General features: G+C 48.6%; 1 protein-coding gene across 1 annotated transcript in view; it reads right to left on the bottom strand.

Moving 5' to 3' along the window:
• LOC106743933 (probable nuclear hormone receptor HR3) overlaps positions 1-9,982 on the bottom strand; it is a 93,846-nt gene extending 83,864 nt beyond the window's left edge. Inside the window, exon 1 of the mRNA XM_014618288.1 lies at positions 7,146-9,982. Coding sequence (XP_014473774.1) covers positions 7,146-7,323 — 178 coding nt within the window. The 5' untranslated portion in view covers positions 7,324-9,982. The remainder of the gene's footprint in view (positions 1-7,145) is intronic.
• Between the last annotated feature and the right edge of the window lie 248 nt (positions 9,983-10,230).

Below are 10,230 nucleotides of genomic sequence, written 5' to 3'. Positions count from 1 at the left end.
TACATATGTATAGTAGAAATGTCCAAAATACATTATGGAAATAATATAAAGATATCGTGATATCTTTTCTGTATGGTATAAATCGCAACTATTACTATAAATTGCAATTTTCCCATGACAATATTTTCAAAACAAAATGGTCAATTGTTCTGAAATACTTGTATATCTTTATGGTTGCATTTCAACATTCATTGCCAGTACTGAAAATTTATATAACATAAACTATAGATTTTTAGAATTGGCAGTGAATTTCGGAACGCAGCCTATATTAGTTCTTAATATCACAGTAGCTTTTCATTAAGATCTTAAATGTAGTTTAGAAGAGATTAAAAAAAAGTTAAAAATAGATCATTAATCCCAAGGAACACGTATAAATAGTGTCATTTGCAGTTGCGAATATCTCAGCCTTGGAATAATCAATTGTTTTCTAATTGCGTCAATAATTAGACCGTATTTAAATATATATATCATATAAAGCAAGTTTCACAACGAATTTTAAAAAAACTCATTTTATGCTACAGCTACCTTAACAGGACGTCGGAAATGTTTCAATTGTTTTCGAGGCTCGCTCGTCATCGAGCGCCGCGCGGTTTTCCGAGGCGGAACCGCGAGGAATCAATGTATCGTCCGCTGCCGTCGCTGTCTTGTCTTTCATACACGCGAGGAGCGATCGTTATCGGCGAGGAGCTGTCGCAATCGGAAGTTCCGTCTCGCAATCGGCGGTGCGTCGTTCCGATTCGACGCACTCGCGCGAGTAGGCCGGTCGCCGCCGCGAATCGCCGAGCGAGAACGTGTTCGTCCGAGCGCGATTCGTTTCTCTCCTCCCGAGGTCCATATCCGCGGGAGATAACAGCTATAACCTCACTCTCTCGAAAGAAAAGATGCCGCTTCCTTTACTCTCCTTTCCCAGAGTAGATTATTTTTCGAAAAGTTTCGCGCACATACGTACTATTTTGTAACTCTCCTACATGCAAATTTGGTCGAAATGAACGAGACGCAGGGCTATCTATTGATTTTCTCACACTTGCATCGTACGGACGGTAAGTACGTTGACGCTGAACGATGCGTCCTCACGATTTCATCGAAAGACGTTCAATATAATACGGAAGACGGAGAAAACGTTTATGATAACTCTACCTCTCGAAGTGATTTCCTTCCGTAGCCGCGAGTTTCTCCTCCCGTATTTTCACAGCTTCCTCGCGACTAACCGGCGTTCGTGGCTCCTCCACGACCGCCGCCGTGTCGGTAAGGACGACCGTCGGCGATAAATTCGCAGCGAGTGGTCGCGCAGTGCGGTCGATACTACTGACGAGTGTGGATGTAGTACGTAATCGGGCCGTCCGCGCAGCGGCGGCGACGCTGTTCGGTCGAGTCAAGCCGAGCCGAGCTGGTACGAGCCGAACCGAGAAAGGCGACCGGCCTTGCAAGGCAACGGGTCATTGAACTTTTGGCCTACTGCCGTCGCGCGCCACGTAATGCGCGTACGCGCGAACGGGGATAGCCGTCGAGCGTCGGGGGAGAAAAAGGACGACGAGCGGTGTGCGGCGGAGGCGCGCGGAGCGGCGAACGTGCGGTGCCCGAACGCGCCGGTGAGGGATGAACGGAGAGCCGCGCGCTCGTGATCCCACGTTCTTGGACAAAGTTTCGAACTTCACCGGTTCTTGCGTATGCACGAAGGTAGGTGGGATCCAAAAAGAGATACGTTACAAAGTTGCGTCGATTACGCGTAACTACTCTTTGCGCTTCCCTCCTGTGCGACCTGTGTCGGGGAGACGGGAAAATTTGAATTTTTTTCCGCTAGTCTTCGGAAAGTTATGTATTCCGCTTGGAACGAGCCGGCCATCTTGCGCGCGTTGGGCTCGGTAAAATTGCGCGGTGAGATCTCCGTGCGCGTTGGTAACACTGAGAGACAAGGGGCAATTTCTCACGGACACGTCCGAAAAATGACAGTAGCGCTAATTTTACACGGATGGAAAAGAGTAAGTCATGCCACGGTCGCATGCGATTTGCGCAATGCGGGGCTTCGCTGTCGGACATGCTTTTGCCGCGTTAAGCTCCGGGTAAGCTCGTTACCGGCGCAAATCTCGTGCGGTAGACCGGCGTGCTAGACTGATCCACGTGACTGTCTTTCCAATTAAAATCAACTTTTCCACGGTACAAGGGAACACAAATCTCGATGACGTGCAGATTCAGTTGTTTGTTTTTATAGAAACGTTAATTATTATTGAAACCGGGGATCGAACAAATTTTTATTACACTTTCACGTTTACGAAGTTTCTAAGGTTAATCGGAGTCTCAATCTTAATTTCGTAACTGGAAAACGAAAAAGAAAAAGAAAAACGAAAAAATTTACATGAAATCCCGGGAAGAAAAGATCATATATAAAATTTGGCCATATATGACTATATATAATCATATATATCCACAACGAAAAAATACTGTTGTTTACAGATTACATGCAAATACAATCGGAATAAATGCTTCGGACTACTTGTGCTTCTGACAGCACATGATATATCGACATTTAATTAAATAACATATCATTTTTTCACATAGGCATATATGGGCAAAATTCATATATGGTTTTATATAATTATATATAATCATATATAATCATTTTTTCCCGAGAATAAATGAAAATGATAAAATTAAAACGCGGTTTGCGCACAATAAGATAGATTCAGATGACGTTTATTCGAGAGCGTTGAACTTCACAGAGGACACCTTTTAGACTTAGAGCGTCCTAAAAATCGAATTTTCATATTTCTCAATCGTATACACCGCACCGTATCGAGAGGAAGTATTGAATTCGTGAAAGCACGCGAACAGGAGGGACGTGGGTGAAACTCGCGGCCATCACACAGCACGAACGCACGGTGTGACTTATTACTTAGTTTCTGGAATGCTAATAATAGCGACGGAATTCGAAACTATCAATAACGAGAGACGGGAACCTGTCGTGCGTCGCCACCGCCGGCTTTAAATCCGCACCGTTCCCGCAATCAGTCACGTTAAGCGGAGAGCCGGTCGATAGCGGCGGTGGCGGCGGCGGCGCAGTCTCGAGGCTACAATAATAATAACGATAATAGTAATACCGTCGGGGAATGCACCGGGGATTCTCCCGGACACGAACGGTAAAACGACAAGGAGCTCGACCTCCTAACCCCTAGACCCGCGGGACACGAGCGAGCACGCGATCGCGTCTTCTCGCGCGGTTCGTCTTTTCCGTTACGCGTAATTTTACGCCGCGCTCGTGCGTGCGCGCGCGTGTGAGAGCGAGCGAGCGTGCGCGCAGCGCGATCAAACGGCGCTTTTAACGCGCGACAGAGTAGCGTGAACCTCGTCGTATAATCGTAACTGTCGGGAAAAATTGTCCACCGGATAACCGGTATTCACGCCCCTACCGGTACAAACCCGAGTCCCCGAGAGTCTTAAGCGAACGTCGCTGATAAGGCTTTCGTCGTAAAAGCATCCGCGACGACGCGCTTCTCCAGCGATTATGGGGCCTCGATTGACGACGTTAATAATCTGCTTATTGGCCGCACGGTGAAATTTGCATCGCGTTTGATGGCTTTTAATTGCCGATTAAAACCGAGGCGATCAGTAATTTCGACTCGCGTACGTCGATCGATCGCGGACTACCGCCAGCCGGACGGATGATAATTACGCAGTTAAAAATTTCCCCGACCATTGGCATGTTATTACCGGCCGGATTCGCACTGACGTAAGTTGTAACGTTAACTGTAGTTTAATCGTCCGCCCGTCCTCTCGCAGACGATAGTGCCGGGGCTATAATATAGTCGGTAAAAAAAGAAGGTTTAGCCGCCGCTAAACGGCGTCGGTGGTACTATCTAGCGTGTCGCGTGAAATCTACCGTTGCGTTACACCGACCATTGACGTATCGCTACGTCATGCAAAATCAATGTGTCGCCGACTATTGACGTACTAATGCGTCACGTAAGAGCCACGGGGTTGGCGATTATCGATGTAATGCTGCAGCGCGTCTCTCTCTCTCTCTCTCTCTTTCTCGTTACCCGTTATATTTTAATATCACCCCAACGACGACCGATCGTTTTATTTACACCGGCATCCTGCGGACAGGCGCAGTCGAGCGAGCGCCAAACGTAAAACGTAGCGGTAAATATTGTGAGTTTAACCGCGACGCACGACGCGATAACGCTCAATAATCGTCGAATATCCAGCAGCAGTAATTTTCATTTCTACGTCGAATCGCGCTGTATATTTAATAAATAATCATTCACTCGGTACACACGGTCTCGCACGACGTGTGTTTTATTTTACCTCGTAAGTTCAAAGGCCAATTGTCCGGAGCGTTTCTAATTCAACGACTCGGTCTAATAAGCGTAGCATGTCGGAGAATATTTTAATATTCTACAACAGGCTATACGTGTATATATATGTATATATGTATATGTATACATATGTTAACATACAATATATATATGTGTTAACATACAACGTATGTTCAGCTTATTAACACTCTGATAAAAAGTGCTACCGTTTAAGTTATATTTATTTGATTCAAGTAAAATGGTTACTTTAATACTTTTTTCAGCAAATATTAACTAGAAGTAGAAATATAATTGGCTATATATATATATATATTTCCTTCGTATAAGCAAACATTTATTTGTATGTGTTAAAAACGATTGCGACAAGTATTAAGTATTCATATACGGAAAAAAAGTTTGGTTGTATCAACCAGAAAGGGAACAGGTAGATGCAGTTTAGTTGAAGAAAACAAAATTTCTGAATATAAAAACTATATTTAGGTCATAAGAACCAGAAATTCTGTTTTCCTCAACCAGAACGCGTTTGGTTGCTTTCTTTCTGGTTAATGCATCAGATTCTTTTCCATGTAATATTGAGAATATCAGAATTTATTTTTAGAAAATATTTAATGGACAGGAAAATCGAAATTTAAAACCACTAGATTTCTTCAATGGAAAAGAAGTAACGTATATAATTTAAATTTTTTTATATAGAACCATTTTACATTTAAATTCAGTAAATCATGTACAAAGTATTACTGCGTTCAAGAAAAACTGAAAAACAGGTATCGTTATGTTTACTTGATTCTAGCACCTTTTTCTCTATGCACAAACTCGCAATCGTTGCTTCGCGAAGGTTCGCACGCCTTATAACGCGATCTTTCCTCCCATGAGAATTATGAGCGATCGAGAGTCTTTAAAAATTAAAATGAAAATTATCCGTCGGTATACGCAACTTGCATATCTTTCAAGACGCCATAGAGGCTAAACGTTAAATGACACGTTACAGCAGAAGGGCCGCGTCTCGGAGTGGTCGCCGCCGCTCTCGCTTGCATAACTGCGTCGAATTTTCCCACCGGGCCACGACTCCTCATACCTTCGGGTCGTTCGTCAGGTGCTCCCTCTCTCCTCTCTGTCGCGGGGGCGCCCTAGCGGGCGCGACGAGGATGACGAGAGAGAGAGAGAGGCGGCACGTGGGGGCTATACTCGTGCATCGGAGAAGTAACGGTGCACGGTAACCGCGTCAGAGCCGGTGCTAGCGGTACTCGCCGGCGTTCCGTTACTCGACCGACAGATCCGCTAACGCGACTCACGCTCTCTCTTTCTCGCCCGTTGCTCGCCTCGCTCCTTTCTCCGTCGCCGCCGACATCGACACCGCGCCGCCCCTCGTCTACCCGGACAAGTATCGCGAGCCGCTCCGTCTCGCCGCGCGATTCGCGTGCTAGCGAAGTAATGGCTCGACGTTACGCCAACGCGATTACGCGGTTACGCGAGCGAGATCGTGGACCCGAGAGCGCGTCGTTACGGTATAAATGATACCAGAAGACGACGAATCGAAGAGCGCGAGGTGCTCGCTGCTGCAAGTTCAATGACGTACGTCGTATTGAGAGGAGAAGGAGGAGCGCGCGCTCCCCTCTCCCCTCCTCAGAGGAAAGAAATTTCGGTGCCCCTCTTTCTCACTCTCATCGTGGATATTCGAACCGTACCGTTATCGAGTCATTCAACTTGCAAATCACGCAGCACGTTTCTGTGCGATAATCCGGACGATGCAAATGCCTGAAAACGTCGTGAAAGTTTCCCCAGTTTTTCGGGTATTCTTTAGAACGTCTTTTGTGAATTGCCGCGTTACGTCGATAAACTGAGAGGAAATAGCCGGTTGAATCGATAAAATTGGCGGTCACGCTTGTTAAAAAAAATATTGTGTCCATACGGAAGAAGCGAATAAACTGCCACAGCTAAAAACCTACCTATCCATATAAAACGGCTGGATGCTTAATTACCAGACCTAATTTTCAGCTGTGGCAGCTAATTTTTATGATTAAATCGTATATAGTTATGACTATAGCCGTACACAGAAAAACAAGAATTAGTTTTCACAATTAAAAACTAGGTCGATTAATTTCAGTTGTATTATATGAAAAAGTAATTTTACTGTTGTAGCAAAACGTTGTTGCGACAGCAATAAAATTTAGTCGGTGTAACCAAATTATCTTGCTATCCATCTATCCAGCAAATAGCAATTAACGTTCTTAAAAAAATCTTTCTGCCAAACAAATTTTTTCTCGTTGTCACTATATTAACTATTTGCCGTTCTAGCAAAATTTTTTCTCCGTGTATAGGAGCTACTTCTTTCTTTCCGTACACTGAAGAAATTACGCGTTAAAGCAACAACACGTTGCATTGACATAGTCGCTGACCAAGTTGCAATCGTTGAATCAACTTCATTACGGCAACTATACAATTTGTTCAATGGACTAAACGTTGTGTTTGACAAAATTTTGCTCGCGTCGTGAGCAAAATTTCGTTGGTTCTACATTTTTTTCTCAGCATAAGCAACGAGTGGATAACGAAGCGACGATTCTGACTGGCACGTCGTCGTCTCTAAAAAATTTGCGCGCAAGACGAGCGCTTGTCTTTCACCACACGAGAACCAATGCGTAAAAACACATCGTCTTTAATGCTCTGTTGACATTCTCAATTACTCCCGTCTTTCTCCATTCTCGTCCGTTCGGTTCTCCCAGTTTCCTGTCGCGTCGTTAATTAAAAATCGATTAAACGTTAAGAACCGAGTCGCCAGGCAAAATCAGAGGAAACTACGAACGATTTTCTCGGTCTCTCTCCGTGCGTCCCTACCTGTTCCCGTGATTGGCGGCGACGTCAGCTGCGAGCTGCTTATATCCGGGGGTTGTTGCGCTTGTTGTTGCTGTGACTGCTGCTGCGGTGGTGGTGGTTGTTGCTGCTGCTGTTGCTGCTGCTGCGGACTGTTCGCAGCGACGTGCACGGCACCCGGACTTGCCGCGCTCTCGGCCATTTCTCGCGCGGGTGTTTGCTCTCGGCAATGGTATTCTAATACGAACTATGGCATTTCTATGTGGTAATCGCCGAGGACAGTGTCGTTGTTGTTGCGTTACGTCGAGGCCAGTGACGAGATGACGATGAATGAATTGGTTGGACAGTCAATTTCGAGATTACTCGAGCGCTCGCGTGGTTTTCTCTATCCCATTATATACTCGTCCACGTACACTCGTTCGTACGTAAGTACGTGCTCACGTTTATATCAATGCGGGCTGATTTTCATTCCGTGTGCGCCATAATCATCATCGTCCGTGCGATTAAAGAGGAAAGCTCTTTAGCGCGTCTCTCTTCTTGAAGCGCGCGATGTATGTATGTATGTATCTCTTGTTCTCGTTTCTCTTCTTTACCTTTCGTTGTCGCTCGCGTTCGATTAGTTATCTCGGTGTGTCTATCTCGCCGGGTTGATTATTAACGACTCGTATCGGTGCGCCACGCTTTCGCGACGTGTCGGCATCGCAATCGTGCCAATGTCGTGGGGTATTTCGGTCCCGGTATTTCCGACATATTCGGCCGCGATCGATTTCTCCGGGAAATTTTTCGAGCAGACGCGCGCGCGACCGAGTGACTCTCGCTTCTCTCTCTCTCTCTCTCGTGGGATTCGATTTGTCAGTTTCGGAATAAGAAAAGGGAACAAGACGAAGGAGCAGAAAAGCCGGATTTTATACGGTATATTCGGAAGATCTCGTTCGGTATCGTTGTACACAATTGGAGGTTTTCTCGCGATTAACCTCTTCGGGACGTTCAAGGAAAGGCGGAGTTTGCACGCTCGCGAGCGAGGCGGGTAATTGTCGGACGCATTCGGAAACAGAGAGAGAAACTGCGAGCTGCAGGTCGGACAGGAGCGAGGACAATAAACATCGAGGAGGAAAGTGTGGAACAGGGGTAGTTGGGGCGGTCTCGGGTGGCAGCCTGCCGAGTCGATAGGTCAGTGGGTCTCGTTCGGAGAGGGTCGCTTCGATTCAACCACGCGTTTCCTCACGCGCAGCCTCGAAAGAGCGAGGGAGCGTAGCGGTCGAAGTCCTTAGACCCGGCGCGAGTTCTACCTGTTCGACCGATCTCTCGGATGTGGAAGCGCGTATACTATCGGCGAGACGAGCAACTGAGCGACAACGCGACCGATCCGTTTTCCACGGGTTCGCAACGATTTCCCGAGTTGCGCGAGAACCCGACCGACGTATCAACGACCGTAACGAGCGACCTTAAGAATTCCCCGGCTTCTATACGAGGTCGCTTTGGCGAAGCGGCGCGTCACGTGGGATGGCGATTGGTATCCGTTGCGATCTATGGCGAGCATACTTGAGGAAGATGATCGTGCGGGAACAGCGTTTCACCCGCCACTTTCATTCACAAGCCGCGCAGCAAATCGGATTAGTCCCGATTATTTTCCGACTATCGCTGTCTGTCCGCGGCGGTTCGAGCTTCTCCGCGCACTTTCGCGAACTTATTTCTTCATGAAGAGCACACCGTCCTGCACCGCGATCACGGGTAGCTTGAGATCCCGTGGGAAGCGCGAAGAGCGGGCATCGTCTCGACGAAGAGCTTCGCGAGGAGCTGGCGCGATTGCCGGGTCGACGGGTATCGCTCGGGAAGCCGTGTCCGAGCCATGTTGTCGTCGGTCATCGGCTCGTCCTTCGCGGGAATCGTCGACTGAGCGACGCCGATGATCGGATCGGAGAGATCCGAAGGACAACGGCCAGGCGAAACGGTGTTCGTCGCGACCTTCGGCGCTTAATTCGGCGACTACGGTCGATATTTCTCTCTCTCTCTCTCTATCGTCAGCGACCAGCGGCCTCGCGCGCGATTAAACACTCGTAGCGGTGATTCTTAGGAAGAGCGTTTCGAGAGACCCGTCCACGACAGTCAGGACTGTGCCTCTCCGCCGTCATGGGTTGCCGTCACGTCAATCCTCGTCGATCACTGGCAGCCCCAATCGATCACCACTGTACCAAGAACCAGCCGCATCGCGAAGCACTCGTTTGTCATCGCGTCCCCGGATATCGTCGCCAACCCGTTGTCCTGCGGGACGTCCGCGGGACGCGCTACCTCCGTGGACGATCAACGAGAACCATCTCCTGGCGCCGTGGAGCGCGCTGTCTCGTGCCCGACAACGTTGGACGATCCTCGCGTCATCACCGGCGGAGCTGACGCCGGGGGTTGCGAACTGACTCACTCGAGCAGGGTAGCAGCAGCACAGCGGGAACGAGGATTGTGGTTGTCGCGTCGCGTCGTGGCACGTCGTCGTGCGCGTCGACGGTGGAAGCGGTGGTGGGCTCGCGGCTCGTCGTCGCGGAGCGAAGGCACGTTACGTTTTTCGTTGGTAAGACGGGTCTCGCGCGCGCGCGCGCGCGCTCGCGCGCACGATGACGAACGCGTCACGCCGACGGTGCGTCACCCTTGCGCGCTCTCCTGGATCCCAGACTGTCCAGGAGGAAGCCCGATCGAGGCCTCCGTCCCGGGCACGAACCTTCCTTCCTTCCTTCCTTCCTTCCTGCCGTCCTTTCGTTTCGGCGCTATGCACTTTGCGGGGCACCAGTGGCTCCTGCTTGCACTGACCGCCAGCAGATGGCATCCGAGGACTCGGCTCGCCCCCGAGCAACCCCGTTACGCCCCGGAGCCCTCGCCATCGCCACCCCGCCCGGGTTACGCGTTTCCACCCCTGCGCAATATCGCTCCGCGAGGCGGGGAAGGGCTTTCCTACCATGTTCAGGTCATTATTCAAGTCGCGATGTAGAACAAGGGAGGGTAGTAATTGGGAAGTGGAGGACAAAGTAGCGTACGCCTGATCGCCATGCGTGGGATAAATAATAAATTAATTATTGACCGTGACGATTTGAACCGTCGTATGATACGGTAGTATCGTCTT

Source organism: Dinoponera quadriceps, unplaced genomic scaffold, assembly GCF_001313825.1.
Source record: "Dinoponera quadriceps isolate SergipeBrazil2010 unplaced genomic scaffold, ASM131382v1 scaffold9, whole genome shotgun sequence".
Classification (NCBI taxonomy): domain Eukaryota; kingdom Metazoa; phylum Arthropoda; class Insecta; order Hymenoptera; family Formicidae; genus Dinoponera; species Dinoponera quadriceps.
This window is presented reverse-complemented; position numbering and strand designations above follow the sequence as displayed.